At 44.5% G+C, this 25,601-nt stretch overlaps 1 protein-coding gene across 2 annotated transcripts in view; it reads right to left on the bottom strand.

Annotated features, from left to right (window-relative positions):
• Positions 1-25,601, bottom strand: part of GALNT18 (polypeptide N-acetylgalactosaminyltransferase 18) — a 232,945-nt gene that overhangs the window by 39,009 nt on the left and 168,335 nt on the right. For both annotated transcript variants that reach the window (XM_071456589.1, XM_071456590.1), the window contains exon 10: positions 17,432-17,527. In XM_071456589.1, the coding sequence (XP_071312690.1) occupies positions 17,432-17,527 (96 nt within the window). The remainder of the gene's footprint in view (positions 1-17,431; positions 17,528-25,601) is intronic.

Below are 25,601 nucleotides of genomic sequence, written 5' to 3'. Positions count from 1 at the left end.
ATGATGTGTGTGCTGCAGTGATGGGGTGTGTGTGTGTGAGTAATGGTGTGTGCCTGTGCCTGTGATGGTGTGTGTGTGATGGTGTCTGCCTGTGCCTATGATGGTGTGTGAGTGATGGTGTGTGAGAGTGATGGTGTGGGTGTGTGATGGTGTGGGTGTGTTCCTGTGCCCCCAAGCAAGCGGCTCTGTTGCTGGATTGTCCTGGAAGGTCGTGGCACCGCTGCCTCTCGCTCGACTGCCAATGGGCCGGTGGCTCATGACACTACAGCATCATCAACTAACCAGTTTTTCTTAAAAGCAATAAATAAAAATCCTCCCAAAAACATCACACAGTGAGAAAGTCCCCAGTCTAAGCCATGTGGTCCAACAGAGGGGAACAGATACATTAATTGATTAATTGAATAATCCCACTGTCTCTCCACAGGAGCATCCCCTGTCGTCCAGGGTGGTGCTCTGAGTACTCCACAAGCTCCCTCACTACTATTTTTTGCTGACACAATGCATTATTCTTTTCTGCAGTAATGTGATGAAAGCTGAGTTTATCAAGTCTAGGTAAATTCTATCAGATTTTTTTGCCAGTTGAAGTTTCGATTACCTCTATGGAAATCCTGCTTTACTCGGCAAAAGCTGAGGAACTGAATGTCTTTGATAGCATTTTCTGAGTACCCTTCTGACATTGCTTCTGATCAGCATTTGAAATTTTTCCTCCCATTAAAGGTTAACTTATGCCTCTCTATCTTTTCAGCACATCTTCTAATATACGGAAAATTGCACCAGTACCTCTACTGTAAAATATTAAATAGATCTGCTATCATAAAAGAGCTCTTATCCATTCTCTAAGATGAGCATTTCCCTCTTACTTAGAAGAATGGATGAGTGAACAGATACAGCATATTACAGACAACTGCTCTTATTCCTGTTACATTTTGTGGTTGGGGTTTTATTTGCTTTTTCAAAAACATGTCTTCTGTGGCACTGGACAAGCTATCTGACTCTCCTGCTGCATCTATCTGCTTAAAGGGCTTAAAGGAGCAGTCATTTCTTAATCAGAAAAATACTTGGCCTTTTTTTTTTTTTCTTAGAGCCTTCTTGGCTTTAAGTTCTGAATTCAAGTTCTTAATACTCTTCCTCACAGCACTTAAAAGAATTGAACTACTTTTTGAATTCTTGTTTTTTCACTTCAGGTCAGGTCCTGAAACCTCAACATCAAGATTAGTGCTTTAGCCAGATCACTAATTTCACCTTACAGTGGTATTTTCCTTTTTCATTATTCATGCTCACCTTCAGCAGTAAGCCTATACACTAGGAAAGGATACAGATTTCAGAAGCATATAAGACATTTTAAAGTTCTTTTTCATTCTAGACCATTCTGTTGAAACAAAGATAAAATTTCTTCAAAACAAAACCATTTCTCCAAGGCTACAAAAATTCTATATGCTTCCAAATGAGAAAATCAATGTTACTCTTAGGAAAAAAAAGATTATTTTTCAACTCTTTTATTTCGCCATGGTTGGAGTTTCAATTCCAAGTGATCAGTTCTCTCAATTCTCACAGGTACACGCAATGTTTTCACACTATGGTTTTGAACACAAAAATAAATAAGCAGAAATATCCATTCCATTATTTTCAAATTGAGGGATGTAAAAAAAATTACCTCTGATACAGAATAATGCAGTTCTACAGCTTTTTCCCTCTGCTTTTGTTTTCAACCAGTGAAGTATAACATACAAAAGACCTATCCCAGGTCTGTAAACCTGAAGAAGGACCTCTTGTGCTTATTCTTTTGAATTCCAGTGTCTTTTACCCTCTGAACAGAGAATGACATTCATTATGTCTGATACTTTCATAAAATGAAGAGGCAAGTTGGTCTCTGTCCTATTAGTATAAAGACTCTTATTCAGTTGCAAAATAAGAGTGTGCTAATCCCTCAGACCAATCAGATCCACACTCAAAAGCTACAAATTCAACACCACTGATCTTAACCTGCAATGAAAAACTCTCTTATTAAGGCTGGAAAAGACTTTTAAGATTGAGTCCAACTGCAAAATTAATGCTACCACAGCAAGTATGGAAAAAAATCACTCATGGCAAAAGGCTCAGTATAAAACTGCTCCAAACCCAGGAATCAGATTAACAGATTTTCCCTCTGAAACTTTGCACTGAAGAAAATAATGAGAATTTGGCCAGATTCAAACTTAAGGAAAAAATACTAAAAAAAAGAAAGTATTATATAATGTGAAATATCTTCATCCATAACACATCCCCAGGAAGAAAGCGTTGCACTGCCTATGCTACGCCAATAAGGACCGGCTGGTTTTGGAAGCCTTTGAAACTTCTCTGTAGCTCCCTGATGTACCTGATGTCATTTATTCTAAAGAGGCTGCAGCTTTGAATTAATCTTCTCAGGTATACATAAGAAAACTCAACTTTGAAAAGGATTGCAAAAAACTAACACGAGATTTTGCTTCCCTTGCAAACAAGGTCACAATTCCTATTAACTTTACTATGATAAAAACCAGGATTTATGCACTGAAAGAAATCAGCAGAAATATAAATAAACTCAATAAACTACACAGCAGGAATGTCTTACATAAGACATTAATTGCTACAACAATTTACAGAATATGTTTAAAATAAAAAGTATAATCTAATAATGCTGATAACCATGCTTGACAGGCAGTTTCACTGACTCTCTACATTATCTTCTATTAGCAGGGCCTCTACCAAATCAAGCAACCTAGATTTGGCGGGGGGGAAGGCTATTTATTGTGGAAAAGGATCCTTGTTCCCAGAAACCAAGCATGTACATAAAAGTTTGAGTTAGGCTCAGTGCTTAGATCATTCCACAAGAGTTCATAAAAAAGGCAAAGGACAACTTGTAGGACAACATCAGCTGGCAGTGCTGTCAGATGCTGCCCCCAGAAGAAGAGGAGCACATACCCTGGGAGTCAGACTGCCCAGCCAGGCTATTCCCCATGCTGTGGGAATAACGACAGACTCACTTTGGCTGGACAAAGAGAGCAGTGTGTGCAAATCCCTCAGATCTACACTCAGAAGCTAAAAATTCAACACCATTGATCTTCACCTGCAATGAAAAACTCTCTAATTAAGTCTGGAAAAGAAGATTCAGATCATCCAGTCCAACTGCAAACCCAACACTGCCACAGCAAGGACTTGCTCTGTTCATGGTCTGACTGCTCACTGAAAAAGTCCCTGGCCCAGGATAGAACTGGATGGTTTGTAGAGCTCAGGTCTGTACAGCTCAGTTGGTAGAACATGAGACTCTTAATCTCAGGGTTGTGGCTCTGAGCCCCATGGTGGGCACCAGCTGCAAGACTGTCGTGCCTGGTGGGGCTGTTCAGGTCCACTCCAGCTAGCTATGGAGCCCAGCCCACACGATGGACAAAAGGCAAAAGACGACAATTGCTCTTCTCCATGTAGGGACAAATGTCCTCAGTTTATTGACTTGATAGGAGACACCAGATCAGGCAACCTCCCAGACAGAAAAGAGAGCGTCCCCTTCCCGCAGGGGGATTTTGAGCAGAAGGGAAGGGGGGCAGAGGAAGGGGGCAACAGCCAATGGGATACAAGTGAGGAGGGGCGAGGGAAGGGGTAAACCAGGGAGAGACCACCAACACTGACACTTGGGGGTGGAGGGGGAAGGGGAAGACCATGTGGTGATAGTATACAAATCATGTGAACAGTGCAAATTACCAAACACCCAGTGCAAACAACTAAATAATTATTTAGTGCAATACAACAGCCCTCTGCGGGTCTGCACACATGAAAGGATCATCCTCAAGGAAATGATGGCCCAGCTCAGCCTAACATGTTAGAAAGAAGTGGTGCTGTCAGGTCAGGCTGCCCTGTACACAGCTGCTGAATGCGTCAAACATTTGCCTCAAGACAAACGTGAACAGCAACCCTGAGTTTTCGTGTAACTGAGAGCTGTTAAACAGCTGCTGTGCTCCCTTTTACTGCCTATAAAAGGCAGCCTGAAATGTTTTTATTGTAGACACTTCATCTTCAAGGCAGTGATTTTTCAACTCTGAAGGGCCAGTCATTGATCCATCTGCAGGTTTTGTTGTTTTCTCCCTTATTCCCTGACAGTCTGCATCTGTTGCATGTCAGGCCTTCTAGTAAACTATTTTCTTGCACTGAGTCTCAGTTTGGAATGATTATGTGTTTTACACACACACTTAACAAACTTATAAATAACAGAAGATATTTTTCTGAAATGTATGAAAAATATCTGTGTATGAACAATCACCATGCTAAGAGAGTTGATAGAAGAAAACATAGCTTTTATAAAAATATATATATTATAAACACTTTAAAGAAGCATTCATGAACCATACAAAAAGAGTTTAGAAGTTTCTGGGAGTTTTTTGCAACTACTCCTGTTGTGTTGTGTTATTATGCTCCCCCAGTTTAAGCTGGAATGTTCTGTTACCCCCTTTTTCTGTATAATGGTTCTGTCTGGAATTCCCCCTCTTTCCCAGTTATCTGTCCATCACCAGTTACCCTGGAAACCTGCGCCCTTTCTGTCATCCCCAAATACCCCCCTTTTATCCAGAAACTTCAGTGCTATACATGGAATTATTGGGCCGGGGACCGGGGTCCCACCTTTGAGCTCTCTCGGTTGGTTACCCGTCCTGTCTCTCTGAAAAGCCCGCGCTCACCGTGGGCTCCCATTCGCTGCCTGTCTGAGCTCACCCCCTCCCGTTTCTCCTATATAACACGTGTATTCCCTCTCCCCGCCGCCCTTCGGTCCGGCGGCTTCCCCTGGGTGTTACTCCGCGCTCAGGAATAAAACCTGGACTGGTCGGGGGACGCTCTCCCATTCCCTGTCTGTTGGTACCGTGCCTCTTTATCTGCCTCTGGCAGAGCTGACCGCCGAGCCGGCGCGCCACTATCGACAGAGCGGCTCCCACGTGCCGAGCCGAGAAACTGCGCACTCCTCCCGCTCCGTCCGCTGGCTGGCGTGGACGGCGGCTCAGGCAGGACTTTTAAAGTCACGGCTACCACAGATTTTGGCGCCCAAACGTGTGGCACGTTTGTGTTCTCTCGGCACTCGCGGCGCCGGTAACCGCCTCGTCGAAGAGAACCGCGGGACCCGCATTCCGAGACAAACAGTCTCAATTAGTCGCAAAATCCCCCCGGGGGTGAATTCGGTGGCGTTTAGCACACTGTACTCCCCGGGGACGGGATAGGAGCTCCGAAGCACTTCAGGAGTCGTCCCGGGACAGGACACCACTTCAGACGGTTTTTTTTGCCCTCGCTGGAATTCCGTGAGTCTTTTTCTCCCCCATGTCCTTTTAATCCTGTTATTCCTCGTTGCCCTGGGCGGGCAGAGGCAATTTTCTTCTTTCCTCGGCTGCGCAGCCACTCCCTTTTCAGACAGGGGCCAGCGTGGAGCTCTTCTTGATTTCTTTCTCCTTTTCCTGAAGTGGTGGGTGGTTTGAGCTGCTCTTAACATCTCTTTTGCAATGGGTGCAAAGCAGTCAGCAGCTCAAAGGAGAGCCTTTATCCAAGTTGGGGATATCCTTGTTGGGTGGGGGGGGGGGGGGGGGTTCATATTCCAAAAAAGGAGTTGAAAAGATTAATAAAATGGCTGTTTTCTCAATTTCCTGAAGTTTCCACTGACCAATTAAATAATTATAGTTTTTGGGATCTTATAACTAAGAAATTACACGACTCAGTAAAAAATGGAGAGACAAAACTGGCAAAAATCAGCTTTTGGTCCTCCCAAGTTAAAACGTTGTTAAATCAGGTTCTAAATTGAGAAAACAGTCCTCTTCGAGTTTGCAACCCAGTTCTCCCTCTAACCCTGATCCTAGCCCTTTTCCCTCCCCTGCCTGTCCTAATACTGGGATTCTGAGAAGAGCAGCTCCCTCCAGCAGGGCGCGGGGTGGTCATTTTTCCCCTGGCTCTTCTCAGAAATCCCAATCCCCCTGCCCTAGGAGTCCTGGCCAGACTCTTAGGGGATCTTTTCCTTCTCCCTTTCTCCCGGTTCTCAAATCCCCAGTTAAAACCTCTCAAGTTCATTTTCAGCTCCCCTCCCAAGATGGCTCCTGCGGAGCACAAGATAGAGGGGGCCACATGGCTTTTCCCGTCCTTTTTCCATCTTCTCCCCACAATCCTTTTCAGTCAAGAAAAAACCCTTTCCTCTCTCCAGACTCCTCCCAACTTCCCTTCCCCCCCCCCCACCAGCACCTCCCCTTTCTCCTTCCCCTCTCTACCAGCAATCCACGCCCACCAACTCCTCCCTTGGGGCGGCACCTTCGTCATCTGATGTCCCCGCCCAGTCCTCTGACAAGTCCTCCAGCCACTCCCCCTCCCCTTCCGGTTCCCACACTCCCTCTTCCAGTTCCCACGCTTTGGCATCCGGGGGGGGGGGGGGGTGGGGTGGGGGGGGTGAAAGGGACCCGGGATCTGGAGCCGGTTTCCATCCCATCAGTGGCTCCGGTCTCATACCACCCTAAGGGGGCGGGAGGAACCCAAGCCCAGTGGACTCCGTTTCCCCACCAGCAAATTAGAGAACTCTGCAAGGCCCAAAAGGATTTCTCCCGGGAGAGTGAACACTTCCGGGGGATTCTAAGGGCCACTTTAGCAGGAATGGAAGTCACTCCCTATGACTTCCGAAACCTCTTCTCATGCCTCCTCAACCCCACTGAATATGAGACGTGGGAGGCGGCATGGAGAAGGGAGGTGGTGAGGATCCTTCCCTCTTTGTGGGTGAACCCCCACACGAGGCTCGATCATAATGGTGAAGGCGTCTAGGTCGAACACCTGTGTGGGGAGGGAGTTTTTGCCGACGGGCAGTTCCAGGCCAGAATCATCCAGCCTGAAGTATTAAGGGAGAGCCGGAGAGCAGCAGAGAGGGCTTTTTTAAGGTTACCATCGGGGGTGCCCCAAATTTCCTATTCAAAGATCATGCAGCAAGCTGACGAGCCATTCATTCTTTTTGTTGAGCGTCTCCGGAAAGCCATTGAATCGCAGGTGCAGGGGGAGGAGACCAGGAAAGAACTCCTGAAGGAAGTGGCCTCCACCAATGCCAATCCAGCCTGCAGGGATGCTATCTTGAGCCTGCCACTGGACCCTCCTCCAACCCTGCAGCAGATGCTGGAGATCTGCGCCCGCAAAGTCTCCTTGGCTTCCGGGGACCTTGACCCAAGGGCCCGACCACCGCCCAGACGTGTCGCTGCTGCTGATACCTGGGATGCCACTCCAGTTGACCCTGCTCCTGCTTCCCAGATGAGCCATCCACTGCCATCCAGTACCCCTGGGCCGGTCCACAGGAGGACTTCCCCCTGCCATCTGTGTGGGCAGTTAGGGCATTGGATGCCTGACTGCCCCCTGTGAAGTAGTTTTATGAGTTTAAAAGAGGGCAGGGACTTCAGGGGAACACCCCACCAAAAAACTAGGAGCTGAGCGCAGTTCCCCCCTGCGTACAGAAATAAATAAGGCGGGTTCAACATCATCATGCAGGTAGGGGAAAAAGGGAAAACCGCCTGCCACCTCAACCAAATGTGACTTTTTTTTACCGGACTTGTCATGCTTACCATGCCTCCGACCTATGCCTATTCTAACCACCTTTTCCGAAATGGAACCTTTCAGGCTGCAGCTGACAGAGCCACTCCATCTGAAGGACTCTGATTTTCATCTTGTGACTGTGTGCCCAGAGTGCCCAGGTAACTGGGGACGTATCAACTGTGGGTATGTAGTTGTCGGAGATACAAAATTCACACCATCAGAGGTAAACATTGTCCCGGGTCTCTTGGCATCAGACCCGGGGCAGTTCTCAGTGGGGCTGTACTGTGTCCGCCCTCCCCTCTTCCTGCCCAAGGGACAGATTATTGCTCAGGCCATTCCAGTGCCTGAGCTAACCTGGGTCCGAGGACCGCCCTCTACACCACCTCAAGACGAACATCCTTCGGTGGCCTGGGCTCAGATCCTTGGGCGGGAGAAATGAAAAATTACTTGTCAACTCTCAAGGGGAGGAGACCAAATACCCCTTAAGGGTCTTTTGGACACAGGGGCAGATATGACGATCATTCCTTCTCGGGAATGGCCGTCGCATTGGGAATTGCAGGATGTGGCGGGTCATGTCTGTGGTGTTGGGGGTCTTCAATTGGCCAAACAATCAAAGAGCACCGTGCAAATTAAGGGGCCAGATGGGCAATTGGCGTCTATATGCCCATTTGTTTTGGATTATACGGAACCCCTGTGGGGGAGGGACCTCCTTGCCCAGTGGGGAGCCCGAACTGACCTACCAGTGGCTCCTCGGGCTTTTCAATTAGCGGTCGCTGCTGAGCGCTCTATCTGGAAACTGAATTGGAAATCGGACAAACCAGTATGGGTAATGCAGTGGTCGCTCAATAAACAAAAATTGAAAGCGCTCCATGAGCTCGTCAAGGAGCAGTTACTTAAAGGCAACCTGGTGGAGACCATGTCAGAGTGGAACTCCCCAGTGTTTGTCATCAAAAAGCCAAACAAAGATAAATGGCGGCTCCTTCATGACCTCCGACAAATTAATAGTATTATTGAAGATATGGGTCCCCTCCAACCCGGGATACCATCCCTGACGATGCTCCCTCGAAATCGGAACCTGGCAATTATAGATATCAAAGATTGTTTTTTCCGTATTCCACTTCACCCAGACAACGCCCCGCGTTTTGCGTTCACGGTTCCTGCCATCAACCGTGAGGCCCCAAGCAAGCACTACCATTGGCATGTTCTTCCTCAGGGAACTAAGAACAGCCCTGTGATTTGCCAGTGGTATGTCGCTTCCTTGCTGTCCCCTATTCGTGCAGCCGCCGAGGATGCAATAATATATCATTATATGGATGACATCCTCGTTTGTGCTCCGACCGACGACATTCTCACACATGCGCTTGACCTGACAATGCATTGATTGCTGCAGGGTTCGAGCTTCAGCAGGACAAGATTCAAAGGATGCCACCCTGGAAGTATCTGGGTTTGGAGATAAATAAGCGGACCGTTGTCCCGCAAAAATTGGTTATTCGCACAAATATCAAGACCTTGGCAGATGCCCATCAGCTGTGTGGGTCTTTGAACTGGGTAAGGCCTTGGCTGGGCATTCCTACTGATGGCCTAGCCCCTCTTTTCAATTTATTGAAAGGGGGAGAGGAGCTTAGTTCTCCTACGGCCCTTACTCCAGAGGCTCAGGCAGCACTGGAAAAAATCCAGCAATCCATTTCGGCCAGGCAGCCCCACAGATACCAACCGGGTCTGCCGTTCAAATTTTTCATCTTAGGGAAATTGCCATACCTCCATGGGGTGATTTTTCAATGGGACGATTCATCAAAGGCAAGGACCGAGGCTCAGAGGACCACCTCTTGATCATAGAGTGGGTTTTCCTCAGCCACCACAGGTCCAAAAGGATGACACGGCCATCAGAGCTGATGGCAGAATTGATCAGAAAAGCAAGATCGCGGATCAGGGAGTTGGCGGGGTGTGACTTTAAATGCATCCACATTCCAATTAAATTAGAGTCGGGCCAATTCAAAAAGAAAACCTTTGATAACTGCTCGAGACTAATGAAATGTTGCAATATGTACTGGACAGTTACACCGGCCAAATTGCAGTTGATCGGCCAGCCCACAAATTGTTTAATCAAGAATTCTCATTATCATTAAAAAGAATTCAGAGCTGAACCCCTTTGGAGGCACTGACTGTGTTTACCGACGCGTCTGGAGCATCCCACAAGTCAGTAATGACTTGGAAGGATCCTCAAATTCAGTGGTGGGAGGCCGATGTTGCCAAAGTGGAAGGTTCTCCACAAGTAGCTGAGTTGGATGCTGTCGTCAGGGCCTTTGAGAGGTCCTCTGCACCATTCAATCTTGTAACTGATTCAGCATATGTCGCTGGTGTAGTGTCCAGAGCTGAAGAAGCAGTTCTTCAAGAGGTGTCCAACATTCCTCTATTTAACTTGCTCTCAAAATTGGTAAAACTGATCTCCCACCGAGAGCAACCTTTCTTTGCGATGCATGTCAGGTCACACACTGATCTGCCCGGGTTCATTGCAGAGGGCAATCGAAGAGCTGATGCCCTGTTCAGATGGCCCCGCTCCCAGATCTGTTGGGTCAAGCTAAGATCAGCCACCAGCAGTTCCATCAGAATGCCCCTGGCTTGGTTCGTCAGTTCCAGCTCACATGCGAACGGGCCAAGGCAATCGTGGCTACGTTCCCAGTGCCAGTCCCATCAGCTGCCATCACTCAGCTCTGGAGCTAACCCCCGAGGTCTTTCTAGCTGCGAGGTGTGGCAAATGGATGTTGCACATATCCCATTTTTGGCCGGTTGAGTTACGTACACGTTTCAGTGGACATTTTCTCCAGTGCAGTCTACACCTCTGCCCACACAGGTGAGAAGGCAGCTGACGCCGAAAAACATCTCGTGCAGGCGTTTGCTGTCCTGGGCATCCCCAAGATCATCAAAACCGACAATGGCCCAGCATACAAGTCCAGGGAACTGCGAAGTTTCCTGCAGCAATGGGGAATAGAGCATAAAACAGGCATCCTCTATTCCCCAACAGGCCAAGCTGTGGTGGAGAGGACCCACCAGAGCCTTAAGAGGGTTTTAGAGCAACAACATACGGCTGTGAAGGTGGAATGTCCCCATGTCCGTCTCGCAAAAGCACTTTTTACTATCAATTTTCTAAACTGTACCTTTGAGAATTTAAATCCTCCAATAGTGCGACACTTCGGGTGAAAGCCAGGCCTCCGGTCCTAGTTAAGGACCCGGAGACCTGGAAAACAGAAGGGCCTTTAGACCTGGTCACCTGGGGGAGGGGATATGCTTGTGTGTCCACTCCCTCAGGGCTTAAGTGGGTACCATCTAAGTGGGTCAGGCCCTTCCTTCCGAAAAAGGCGCCAAAGGTTGGAGGCGTGGCACAGGTTGAGGAGGCTTGTTGGAGGAGGAGCCAGAAACCCTTTTCCCTTGACTTTGATGTCCTCTAAGTTTCCTTCTAGGCAGAACGAAAATTTTAAGTTCACCTTTTCACCCTGTTTTCTTTGTTTTATTTTCATTTTAGTTTTAGTTGCTTGTTCTATAATTTGGAGTCTGATGAAAAGACTGCTGGGTAGGATTGTTCCTACCCTCGAGGTAAACCAGGTGGTGGCTCCAGGACCGTACAGCGAAGCAGAAACTTCGGAATCGGATCGATCGGAGGCCTCCTCAGCCATGGATGACGACCAATGGGCTTCTGCACCTTTCAGCCACCCCTGGTTCGGAGATTCCATCCTGGACTCAGGCTGCCTTAGTCAGACTCAGTTCACCTCATTTTAAGTTTTTTTTTGTTTTTTTTTTTAACAAAAAACAGGGAGATGTTGTGTTGTGTTATTATGCTCCCCTGGTTTAAGCTGGAATGTTCTGTTACCCCCTTTTTCTGTATAATGGTTCTGTCTGGAATTCCCCCTCTTTCCCAGTTATCTGTCCATCACCAGTTGCCTTGGAAACTCGTGCCCTTTCTGTCATCCCCAAATACCCCCCTTTTATCCAGAAACTTCAGTGCTATACATGGAATTATTGGGCCGGGGACCGGGGTCCCACCTTTGAGCTCTCTTGGTTGGTTACCCGTCTTGTCACTCTGATAAAGCCCGCGCTCACCTTGGGCTCCCATTCGCTGCCTGTCTGAGCTCACCCCCTCCCGTTTCTCCTATATAACACGTGTATTCCCTCCCCCCACCACCTTTCGATCTGGCGGCTTCCCCTGGGTGTTACTCCATGTTCTGGAATAAAACCTGTACTTGCCTCGGTCGGGGGACACCCTCCCCATCCCTGTCTGTGGTCCTGTGCCTTTTTGTCTGCCTCTGGCAGAGCTGACTGCCGAGCCACTGTCGACAGAGCGGCTCCTGCGCGCCAAGCGGAGAAACCGTGCACTCCTCCCGCTCTGTCTGCTGGCTGCCGTGGATGGCAGCTCAGGCAGGACTTTTAAAGTCACGGCTACCACATACTCCCAGTACTTCAGACACTGTGCTTAGAATACATTATGCCTTGAGGTCGGAGTCCTGTACAGTGTGAACTGGCACAGCTTTATGTGTTGGCAGCACTCTCTTCCACTGCCTTGAGTGGAGATGCAATAATTCATACCAGGCAGAGCTGTAGTCACTGGTGTCAGTTCCGCAATCTTGCAAGAACATGAAATTATATAAATAGGTGTCCCTTCTCACCTGCATTTCTTTTCTAGTGATACTCCCCATTTAGTCTTCTGACCCTGGTCCTCAACCTGAATTCCCCAAAACCTAACTGGTTTCTATTGACTTCCACATTGCTGCATGAGCTTTGGGGTTTAACTGTATATAAATTGAGAATTATATGAGCCAGAAGCTATTGAACAAGGGAACAGGACTGCCCATTATCCCCTCAGTCATAAGCAATTTTCAAAGTAAATCTCTACTTAAAATATCATTTCATTGATCGATGCTACTTATTTATTATATAATAAAGTCTCTAATAATGTGGTATTTCATTCTCACAAAAGAATCTTTTAAACTACCACTCAGGAGCAGTTTTAATGCAAGTGACATGTTGTCATCAGCCTGCCTTCAAGATTACAAACCTGGTTAAACCGCAGTCTTCAACAACAACAAACAACCAGGCTCAGGCAGATCCCAGAAGCAGGAAAGGAATGCAGTCAGGCCTGGGGCATGTATTTACTGCAACTACAACTATCTTTTCCATGCAGAACGGGGCACAGCAGGAAATCGATCTTCTAAGACCTAAATGTAGGACTGAATTGTTTCTTTACTTTAACAAGTTCAGGAATTAAACCACTACCTTTATCCTCTTCTATATGAACCACATTAAAAAAAAACCCTCAGCAAAACCCCCCAGAGCCTCACATGAACTTTGTTTTAGTTACTGTTTTGCGCAAACTGTTCTTCTGCCTTCACATTTATCTCCTCTCACTGCCACCTCATCTCCCAGTTTTCCTGATTCCCTTAATCATCACTCTGATGGGAAGCTGCTGTGTTTTCCCTCTGAGCTGATCTTATGTGATTAAAGCAACATGATTTCTACCCTCACTAATCAGTGTATTAGGAGCCTGGTTTAACTCCTGTAGTTAGATATTTTACCATGTTGCATTTACTTTTTTGGATGTTTGAACAGTTGCAGAAGCCAGGTTGTGTCCAGCTGTGCTAAGCAGCTGCACTACAGGAGAGGCTTGATGTGGCAGGCTGACACAGACACTGAAAGCCCCTTACAGTGGCCAGCAGCACATCAGAGGTACCTAAACCACCTGATGACCTTGGTCTGTGCACATCTAACAGCTGCCTGGCACTGTGGTGGCTGGAGGTATGATGGTGATGTTCCTGCAGATGAGTTGGAGAGTTATGCCAACACTGTGCAGCTGTACAGATGGAGCAGAAATTGCAGTGCTGGTTTGGGCAGAGACTGTCTAAAGGCAGGAATGGAAAGATGTGATGCTTACGGAGAAATATTCTTCAGCAAAAGAACTGTGAGGATGAGCTACTTAGCCATGTTCCGATGCCACCACTTGGACAAGGATCCTCTCAACAGAAACTCTAATTATCTGGGCAGCATTTTGTAATGAATTCATTCTTACCAAAGGTAAAGGAATAGCAATTCTTCCCTTAAATTCATGTGAGTGCATTGCAGGATCATCACCCTTTTTGTTTTTTCCACCAGTCAAGCATTCAAGGTGCTCCACTCAGTGAATGGTACTGTAACTCCCAAAGTGTCCAGGCTCCTGGGGACCAGGACAAAATACAGCTGCCACAGAAGGCACCTCTGAACACAAAGGGAGGGTAGGAAACACACCTAAGCACAGATTGTAGTTTTTCAAATACCTTTTGTCTTTTCAGGCCAAGCCAAACACCCTGCTGTGAGGAATTCTTTCACATTAGTAGTATCAGAGGACTACAGAAATGGACAGATTATATTTTGATTTTCTATTCCATCTTAGTACTTAACCACACATAAGATTTGCATCAGTTTATCTGTAGAATGGAAGTATGAAATAAACACAGTTATAAAGCATTCCAAGATACTTGCAGGAATGAACTGTGAATATGCCAATGCTACTGACAGTAGACACAGAGTGGACTGTGGAAGGGTTTGGAAATCTGAATCACAGAAGTCTTAGCATCACTAATCCTGATTCTATTTAAAATGAAACAGAAACACCACAGGAAAATACACTGCTGATCATTTAATTGCAATATTTTAGGATATTTTCTACTGCTTTTAATTATGAAGCTATACGTGATGTTTTGATACTGTCTAAGAAAAAACAAGCATGGAATTTTAATATCAGGTATGCAGTTCCCTTTTTACTGACTTTGATGATTTCTTTCCTATATAAAGCATATTAAAAGGAAACAGTAGCTGTACCTATGATTGTAAAACAATTCCTTGATGTCAAACACCTTATCTAAGCCACTTCTCATGCAAAAAGATGAGAATTCAAAAACATCTGAAAGCAGTTAGTGGAGGAAAAAAAAGAAGTTATCCAAGTTAGAAGAGAGGCTGTAGTAGTAACTAATAATAGCAACTTTCATGCATATGAGGGAGTGGTTCCTGGCAGTCAGATATATTATTGCACAGCTAGATGCAAGTGTGCCAAGTGGTGGCAGCAATAAAACTGTGGAATATGGAATAAAACTGTGGAAAAATGGAATAGCTACAACAGAAAAACTTTGCATCTGAGCTAAGAACAGCATCACCCAAACACTGAAACAGCCAGTCCTGAATCAGGGCACTAATCTTTTTTTGTAAGGACTGCCAGGTAGGAAAAATAACAGCATTTCCCCACTACTAGAATAAAATTAACATTTTACCAGTATCTTTTGTGCTATTGGCAAGATCACTAAGATTAAAAGGAATATTTATACAAATATTTCCAACATATAATAGAAAAAGTATATGGCTGGGCTGCAGCTCAGCTTAAGCAAGAGATGCAACATTGCAGTGGAAATCTCATATGAGTATGCTGAGTGATGTTAGTTCTTTCCCTCTTAATACCATAATCCCTAACACAGAAAAAGTCTAATTCTCTTTTGAAAAAGTTCTCAGTCATTACTGGGATCTTACTCAAATATGGGCTCTTTTGGATGTTGTTTATAACATTAGTTACAAAATTAAATACATAGTAATGGGGAGGAGACACAGCATTTTAATTATGAAGGAGCAGAGTCTTGTCTAGAAAAGTTCCCCTTGTCTCTTTCTCCTAGGTTGTTTGCTGCTATCTCATTTGTACAGAACTTGAGCTGACATTCAAAGGTAGTTCTTAATCTGGTGAATACTGAACTGTGCTAATTGAAGTGACTTCTGTTATTGTTCTTTGTCTCTCAACTATAATTAAAGTTTCTAACTGGAATTTACAGGCATGCCTGCAGTGTGTTCTCACAGATGAGGTGCCACAAGAGTTAGGGTGCCCTGCCAGGAGATGAGGAATAAAGGCTCTGGCCCAGGGGTGAATTGCACAGCTCCTTTGCAAACACTGAGGACTGTCTTGCAAAGCTCCTGCAGGCAAACAGTGGCTTCCACATCATTATGTGACAAATAAGGCACAGCCCATGCAGTGAGTGAGTCTGACGGATGGGATTTTCACATATTTCTGGCTTCATCATCCATAATTTACTCCAGCACAATGTCACTAGTGATCAATATGAAAGGCTCTTGGTGAAGGAAGCCAGTGCAGAAGAGAGCTGCAGCATGTGTAGCTGGGCAGGGCAGTAGAGAATCATATCTGCAGCTCACCCAGCTCATGTTCCCAGTTCACTGTGAGGCCCAGGCACAGGGGACAAGGCCACCCTGCTGCTCTCTGTTTATTTCTGAGATACTGTGAGGATTCATTTGCTACATAGTCAGATCAGGTAACTGACAACTCCTGGATACAACTACATTCCATTACTCCACAGGGTGGAGTGCTATGGGATCCTTTCAAGAAAGCAAATATAAAACGTAGTCACGTAGAAAAATCATTCAAACTGGAGGGATTTTTCAGTTTCTCTGGTCACTCCCACATTTCCTTTACATCATTTTTGCATATATTACTTTTAAGTTTAAGTAATCTGCTCATCTGTATTTGACAACCATGTTCAAGGCCATGCAACATTATTTTTCCTGTCAAGATTTGCCTTGAAACCCTTTCACTTAAGCCCACGTGTTTAGCTGGGGAGACACAGGTCTTAACCCTCTCGTCTGCCAAGGCAATAAATCCAGCTGTTATGTAGGAAAATGGAAAGGTTTTGGTAATTTGAGTCTTTGGCACATATTACAGTAGCAGGACAAGAGCAGAGAAAGAAAAGAAGGAGATTTATAGGAGGGAGGGGTTTTCACAAGAGCAGGGTTTGGAATTTGACACAGTTGTATGGTGTGAAGAAGGTGGCTCCGCACTTCACATTTATGGAAATGACACAGTAAATGAAGTAAAAAAGCAGGCATCTTCAGAGAATCCCTAAATAAAGTCTGAGTATACCTATGCATGTATGCAAAATGTTTTAAAATGCATTGCTTCATTCATATGACATATGCACAGTTAAGGATCAGAAATGAAAGCTTTTATCAGCAAATCTGGGTCAGTGCTGACTCTCATATTCCTTAAATTCTTTCAAAATTAATAAATCAACTTCCTTGTCAAAGCATTATTATACCACTGTCGGGTTCGGCTGTCTGTCTCTGCCCCGACACGGGTAGAGTGGTTGGCACGCGATTCAAAGGACGAGTCTGGACTCTTCAGCTTTTCGGTCTTCAGATTGTTTATTGCTTCTTATCTACAAAATTTTCTGTCTGCCCAACAGAGGTCTGATCTGCAAGCAGTCACAGGCACTCTCTGACCACCCACGGGGCGGTCATGTCTTTTTATACTAAAATCTACGTACATAATATTTACCTTTATTTCCCAATGCTTTTCACCCATGTTGGCAAGTGCACCTTCACCATAAACCAATCCCCAAGTGCCAACATCACCACAGGAGATGGAGGACAAGAAGAAGAAAGAAGAAGGATGAGACACGCCCTGATCCCTCCATCTTGTCTCCATAACCCCCCTGTACCAAAAACCTTAAAGTTTATATTTCACCCTCTAAATGTGTCCCTTTTTTACACCTTTCACTCTAAAGTGATTCTCATGCCCTCAAACTCTTGTTACTTCTGTGGATGGATCAAAATCAAGCCACCAAGCACTCTTGGCAACATTCCAGGATTTTCGAGACCCCCAAGGGTTCTCCTGGCATCTCTGGACATCGGGAACGATGTGCTGAGATCCCACATACCACTGCTTCTCAATTTACAGCAGAAATAATGCTGCCTCTATTTAAAAGAGCTACTAAACATCTTACCAAGGGTTTGTTGCAGGAAAACAATGACAAGTACAAGCTGGTTCCTCCCACACAATCTGCTAACAGCAGCAGCAAAATCAGAGATCATTAGACAAACTAACCTGTGGTGTCATTCCGTGGCAGATATACATGATTGGGATATTCTCTGTGTCTGGCCCTTGATCAAGGCACAAATCACTTTTCAGGGAATTCTGCAGCTAAAACGAACAGAAAGAAAAAGAAATCAAGCAAGTTTTATATGAGAAAAAGATGGTGTGATTACTTTCTTTTCTTTGAGAATATATATTGTATGTAGTTGAGGAAGGAAATATGCAAAATTAAAGTATGTTACAGTGAAGATCTTGAAGAGAAAGCATCTGGACTAAATTCTTCCTTGCAGATAATCTAGCACCACTGATTTCAATAATGTTGCACAAAAGTTTCAGGCAGGGTATATTTCAAAAAACCTTCAGAGATAGCAATAATTTTTTGCTAAATGTTTTAAAAATATTTAGTCTCTGGTACACACTATAGAGAGAACCTGAATATATTCTGCTGAGCAAGATAGATGAGGTATTAAATAGCTTGTAAGAATCTCTATGAGAACCTTCTGATTTCTGGAAGTAATTCTAAAAACTGCTTTTTTCAGCTGACATCTGGAGACTTCAGGGCAATTGTTATGCACCAGCTCCCTTGATTATTCTGTGCTAACTCACGAACAGCAATGAACAGACTGCAAAGTACTTGGCCCTGGTCAGCACAAAGCCCTGGGAGAAACCTAGGCTATGCTAAGACAGAATTTCCTAAGAGTGAAGTGCTAAATTAATGAGCACAGATAGCTGGGAGGTCTGTTCAGAGTGTGAGGACAAAGATGTAGACTGCATACCCATGGATGTGCATAAAGGTGTTCAGTGGTGTTAGGTGGCTCAGAGAACAGGGCACAACTGCCTGATGGACTGGAGATGTGGTTTGCAACCACCTGTAATTAGCTGGGCAGTCCTGTCAGCTGTGCACAGGGGCCTGTTTTGAGGAAACCAAAATAATATCTTTAGAAAGGAAGCCTAGAGATACATGTAAGAAGAGTGGACAAACCAGAGGCTGAAGCCAGGCAGTGAATAAAATCAAAACCATCAACTCATCTCTACAAGACTTCCATCTCTAAACCTAACTCTAAATCCAGTAATGGACAGGATGCATCTCAACACTAGAGAGAAAATATGCGTTAGGTATAAATACTAGCATTACTCTCAAAAATTAAAGCCTTGAGCATTACATAGAATCTTCACTCTCAAAGCTTTCTATTTCTTATTCATAATGTCAGCATAGCCATGACTCTAATCACAAACAGATGTCTAAGCACCCCCTCTATCCAAACCAATGATAAGTATCAGCATTATTAATTCATGCCTGGGTCTATCATTACCTGTGAGAAATGACCTCACACTTTAAAATTTCAAAGGTTTATTAAACCTTAACAAATACAACAAATAACTGAATAATGAGAAAGCACAGCACTGGGAGTGAGGAACTAAACCACCATGTGCTCCCCCACAAAGTGGCTGGCTCCACCTTTATACAACTGGTGTTCCATCAGGTAACCCTGGCCCTCCCAAAGTCTGTCAGTCAATTCTTCACTGTCCATAGGTGGAGACTGCTTCTCTGTGAGAGGAATAGCAGATTTGTCTTTCCAAACAAGCTTTGGGTCTGCTGGTAGGTAAAACTAGCACTGGAAAATAAAAGAAACAATGGGAAGGATTCCACTGATTGATGAATGGAAAAAGATATTTGCTTTTACAAATAAACTTTAGGTTTGCTGAGAAATGAAATTAGACATTGAAAGATGAAAGAAACAATGGGGTAGAAAACCCCCTAAATTCCATAGGAATTAAAAATTAAAAGGCAGGGTTGTTACATTAGAGGGAAATCTTTGGTTTTAGGCATATCGGGAAGTCTGAACCTCTCAAGTACCTCAGCCAAAGGTTTGTATATGGTAGAGATAATTCATGCTATTAATGTATAAAACATTATAAAATCCAAGCTATGTCTTTTGACCACCCCAGCCAGGAGCAGAGTCTTATTTTTATTCAGTTAGTTCTGGACAACTGTTAAGATAATATCGAGTCTGTTAACGTATGAATGGAACCTTCCTGAGCAATGATCGAGACTTCCCTGGAAAGCAAGAGTGATCTGCACTTCAAAGATTGCATCTACTACACTGAGCACCGGTGCCACCCTTTGCATGTGAATGCCAACTTCTCCAGAGTGCTCTGACAACATCCAGACACCTGGAACTGGACTTTTGTCTAACCCTGCACATGTCTGGCCCCAGTTCTGCATGTGAAGGGACACAAAGGAACATTGGGTCATTTCTGCCTCAGCCAGAATAAACTGCATAAAAGCGCATCCGGTGTGAACCGAGGGGGAGACTGACATTTTGGTGGTCGGATCCAGGTTCACCCAGCACCAGTCCTGGGGTTGACGCTGCCCTTGGCTGTGGTGGGTTTTTTTCTGATTGAAATTCTGTTTTGCTGACAATCTAATAAATCATTGCTAAACTTTCTTATAAATTTGGCTCCCGATTTGATCATTTATAACAAAGGGAAATGCAGACAGGAAATTAGGATAAAAAGGGAGGCTGCATCCTCCAAAAATTTGAAAGATCCCAGGGGAATGCCTCTCCCTTTATTCAAATAAAGTAAAAGGACTCTGTCTCCTTTTTGGACATAAACCTCTGGTGTTTGTGGATTAATTTTCCTAACACCTGCAACTTGACGGGAGGTCAGGTGTTGCCATGCTGTGCCTCCTAGTACCTAGCCTGCCCTCCCCTCCAAATGCCCGGCTTCCGAGGCCATCTAGTGACAACAATACAAGGAGGAGGGGAAAGAGCATATGGGGAGAACATATCACAATAACATAACTCTACACCACTAAAATTTCTCTTAACATGCACACAATATTAATCCCTTAATTGTGAGAGCCAACCATCACATTACCCATCTATAACACTACCTCTGTGTTTTCAAAACTTCTTCCATCATCTCCAATCCTAATGCTTGTCCTGGTGTGAATGTTATAAACTTTTCCACAACAATCCCCATAATAAAGGAAGCAAAAAACCAGAAACAAAACAGCCACTGAGCTGTTAACTAATAATGCTGTTTCAAAATCTGAGGCTCAGATTCTCAGGAACAATCACTTCACAAAATCTAGTGGCTTTGTGGCAACCAACAATTAACCTGAGTAATGCAATTTTGGCCTACCAAGACTTAATTTTAAAACAATACAAAATATAACAGACAATCCCTGTGCTGAAACCCACAAATAATGATTGTTACACTGAATAAAACAGCTTTTGGCCCAGTGACATTGCTTTCCTCTAAAAAGGAGGGTACTGCACAATTTAGAAAGAAGTTTGCTTCCCAAATATTTACTTTGCCACCAATCCCAACCCTAGCTATATTCCACAGCGTAAGCTAGACCTGAATACTGCACCTATTTTCCTAACTCTCACAGAACACGAGGAAATGTAGGATTTAGGAAATAAATATGTGGGGTGTCTCTGTAGGTGCCTATATCCTAGCCTTTACTCCCATTCTGACAGCTTTTTCAATTACTCAGGATTTTTTAAAATTGATGATAATGCTATAGTAGCAGTATCTCTATTTTCTAAAAAAAAAAAAAAAAATGAAGCCAGTTGATGAATGGAAGCATTTAGAGAATCAGAAAGCAGCTGACTTGCTTTGAAATATCATACCTTTCTCTGCTGTAAGATGTGCAAGCAAACAGCAAAGCAGACAGAAAAGATCAGACATCCAAGTGATTCTTTTACTAGAAGGATAGGGGCATCTAATCTTGTGTCATACAACAGTATTTCATACAACAGTAAGCTGTGTATTTCACAATATGTGCCTTCTTTATCTGTTGTCACAGTTGTTCATTACTTCCTTTGTGATGGTACAAACAGGACCTGCTTCTCACATCTCTCTCAGCTGATAATAATAATGTGCATTATTGGGCAGTACCTAAATCACAGGATCATAGAATGGCTTGGGTTGTGTTGGGGGTTGGGTTTTTTCTTCTGTTCTTTCCTTGTTACTTGTGGAATTTCTTCCCATTGAGTTGCTGAAGCCAAGCTTCCCCAAGAAGCACTGATGGCTGGGTGCTTGAGAGGAACTCCTTTGGTTTTGGGGAGTTTCTCTGGGGGGCAGGCAGAGATACCAAGATGTGAAAAATGCATATTTTATGATTGGCTTTTTGCAAATATTAAAATGAATATTATATGTGTTATGTTACAAAGTTATGCTGTATTAATTTTCTTAAGTAGTGTGTCAAATATAGTTTTAGGTTATAACACAATGTTAAAATAGAAAGTATGCTATGTAAAATACTTTTTTTAAAGAGAGGACTCGCAGCTAGATAGCAGCCACGAGACACCTGAATCTTTCAGAGAAAGAGAATTTATTGCTCTTCCCGCCTTGCTTAGTCAAGTGACGCCGTCAGGATTCAGAGGAAGAAGGTGACAGTGACCAGATGGAATCTGGTGTTTGAATGGAATTTATGCATCATGGATGAGGTGTATGAATATGCAACAGGCTGTTGTTTTTAAGGGTTAATCCTCTGTTAACATGGGTCCTTTTTTGGGCTTATTTTGCCCAGAAAAGGTACATGGACTGTCTGTAACTCTTTGTTCTTTCTGTCTCGTATTGTCCTAATTCAAATTGTCCAAATTATTATTACTCTAATTATATTGCTATTTTTATGACCATTTTATTACTATTAAACTTTTAAAATTTTAAAAACAAGTGATTAGCGTTTTTCACACACGAGAATGGGGGCAGGTGAAAAGAGACAGGCTTGGGGGCAGCTGTTGTCTTGCTCTTTGGCATCAGAAGAGGATGGCCAGGCTGTTGCTAACTGCGAGGAGAACTCACCAGCACTGCTGGAGCTCAGCTCTGAGGGACCGATCACCATCTGCTGGTGTGCCCCAGGAATCCCGAACTTCGTGTGCCCCAGGAATGCTGAAGCTCGCCTCTCCCCGCCCTGCTCAGAGCTGGGCCACTGCTGTCCCTTGTCCTAGGGTGACATTTTGATGCTTGTATCCCCATTCCTGTGTTCTGTTTATGCTGTATATCATGTTATATGCCTTCAAGACTGGCTCTGAAGAGCGAATGTTTTGTTTTGGTTTTCCTAGCAGCCACTCCCCCACGGCTGGCGGGACACACAGACAGGGCAGTGCATGGGTGCTGCTTTTGCTTTTTGCTTTGCTTTTCCTCTTACTTCTGCTTGGCTCTTGCTTTTTGCTTCTGCTCATTAGTTAGTTTAGCTAAGCAGTCCAAATTTTTCCCTGGACTGTTTCTCCTTTGCCTTTTTTGGAACCACTTGAACCTGCTCTGGGCTGGGACCTGGAAACACCGAGAGTTTGCACCTTGTGGCTGCAGCAGCTGCCCCAGCACAGGAGGGACTGAGAACAGAGCGACCACCCCCAAGAGAGACTTTCTGAAGTTGTCATCTTTTTCAGAGCAGTGACAGAGTGGTGTCATCTGGTATTGTTCATTTTGTGTGCTGGGGGTGCTGTGCCTGTTAAATAAACAGGTTCTTTCCACTTCTCTCCAAGGAATCCTTCCCGAACTGGCTGGGGGGAGGGGACATGTGGGTTTGCTTTCTGGAGGGGCCCCTTTTGGAGGTTTTCTCCCAAATTTGCCCTAAACCAGGACTGCCTGCTGTTTGTTGGGTACTGCTGTGGATTTCTGCACGCCACAGCCGCACCCTGAGCCTGGCCCACATGTCCCTGCAGTTCCACCTTCCGCTGCTGATCCTCCTCGCCCACCAGCCCAAGATTTCTGTTCATTCCTGTGATAGATGAGTAATGCGATGATTGGCTCTCACAATTAATGGACAAATAGCATGTATATAGGCTAAGAAAAGTTTTATAGATTTATAGTTATGCTGTACCCCCTTATCAGGGGGCAGCTGGAGTTGGGACATCTGGGAGGGCTGGCTTGTCATCACTATGGGACACCTGATCTCCAATCAGGATTTGAGGAAGAGATCTCCACCACTGGACAGTGAAGAAGGGGTTGATGAACAGAACTTTGGGAGGGGTAAAAGGGTTAAAAAGGGAAAACCTCCATTGTGAGGGGGCTGAGCACATGGCGGGGAAAAATCTTTTGCTCCCAGCACCGTAACCTTTTTTCTTTATTCAGTCTTCTGTGGCACTTTTGATAAGCCTTCCTAAACTATGAAAAGTGAGTAGCTATTTCTCACATTCCTGCTGGCTGTGAACAACAAAGGGGAGAGTGCCTGCAGTCAAGGCTTGGTTCTGTTTGTTGTTAAGGCCACAGTTATTGTTTTGTTTTGCCTTGATATAGATAATAGTAAAGAACTGTTATTCCTATTCCCATATCTTTGCCTGAGAGCCCCTTTAATTTCAAAATTATAGTAATTCGGAGGGAGGGAGGGAGGGGGTTTTCATTTTCCATTCCAAGGGAGGCTTTCTGCCTTCCCTAGCAGACATCTGTCTTGTAAACCAAGACAGGTCAGAAGACACATTAAAGATTATCTCATTCCAACCCCCTTCCACTAGACCAGGTTACTCAAAGACCCATCCACCCTGGTCTCAAATATCTCCAGGGACAAAGAGTTCATGATCTCTCTGGGCAACCTCTTCCAGTGCCTCACCACCCTTAAAGAATTTCTTCCAAATATCTAATTTAACCCTGCCTTTGTTCAGTTCAGTGCCATTCCCTCTTGTCCTGCCACTATACATCCTTGTGAAAAGTCCCTCTCCAGCTCCCTTTGGCCCTCTTTAGGTACTGGAAGGTTGCTCTAAGGTCTCCCTGAAGCCTTCTGTTCTCCAGGCTGACCACTGTGCTCAGTATTTCTGTAAAAAACTGTTCTTACTCTTTCTGGTTGATGAAAATCTCTCAGAAGAGTATAAAACCACTGTTAATGATTTTCCTTTTGACTTGCACAATGTGAAGATGATCCCAAGATGAGTACTTTAGCTCGTCCACAACCCATCCTTTATTTATATTGTATCACTTCTACCTGAAAAGACTTTTTGTCCAGAGCCACCTACAAGCAGAACCATGCACTACTTAGCTGCTATGCCTCCTTCTCCTCAGGATATTCCACACTTTATTGGATCACAGCATCACTGAGGGCAATTCCATGGTGTGTGGCAGAGGCTCCTTGCACACAGGTGTGATTTTGGCATTGTTCTGAACTAATTTGGGAGGTAACCATTAAGTCATGCATTTAGCAATGACCTAAACCTTTGCTGGAAGTGCTTTTCTTGTATGACTGTATGAAAAGCCAGCATGGTTATTTTAAGCTATTATCACAGGGGCCATGGAACTTCACAAGATGTAGCATCCCTTCATTTGCCGAAACACAGCAGCTGCTCTGTGGCACCCTCAGAGCTCTTACAGAGCCATACTGGCCCACTGCACAGATCAGTTTTCTGAAGACAAACCATTCACTTGCATGATCTGCTCTCACATTTTCTAATTAGGATTGTCTTACAAAAAGAAAAAAATTAATTCAAAGGAATCAATTTTTGTGAAAATGACAGTGGAAGAGAATGTGAAAAGGTCATTTTCACATAGTAGCCCTACATCCTTGGTCTACTCCCTTATTATGGGCCTGTTTTAATTTACTCTGCTCATCTTCCATGCCATGCACACCTGCTCTCTCTGTTTGGGGCCCTGTCAGTGTCTGAGGGGCAAGAATTGCTTCTGCCCTAATTAGCACCATGCAACTCAAGCTTGATTGCAACACAGACAAGGGCACTACTGTCCCACAAGGAATGATGAGCCCACAATGCATGGATTTAGCTGCCCTTTCTGTTGGATGCAACGTGATTCTTGAACCTCTCTAGTGGTGCTTTCTACATGGGTTAGGTATGTGAGATTTGGTTAACTTGGAATGTTAGTCTTTGATTGTGATACCTGTTCTGGGGTGGATCAGGATTTCCCTTAAATGGCTAAGTCTAATAAGAGAAAGCATCAGCCCTTAACAGTTGGATTTGATGATATTAAAGGTCTTTCCATCCTAAATGACTCCATGATTCTAAATTAAGATTTGGCTACAATCTTAAGAAGGTTGCAGTTGAAATACTGAGTCTATTTTGTGAATTCCCTGCTGCCACAAACCTGCCAGCTCCAATGTGTCTGCAAAATCACACCTTGAGTATTTCTGTGTGGAAGGCAAACCATGAAGCAAACAAACAAACAACAAAAAAACAGGGAGGAAGGTAATGTTCAGGACATCTCAGCACAAATGACAGCAGAG

This window comes from Agelaius tricolor, unplaced genomic scaffold (assembly GCF_023055355.1).
Source record: "Agelaius tricolor isolate 1412-34295 unplaced genomic scaffold, bAgeTri1.0.p SCAF_62, whole genome shotgun sequence".
Lineage (NCBI taxonomy): Eukaryota > Metazoa > Chordata > Aves > Passeriformes > Icteridae > Agelaius > Agelaius tricolor.
The sequence above is the reverse complement of the archived record's forward strand: the minus strand, read 5'-3'. Positions and strand labels throughout refer to the sequence as shown.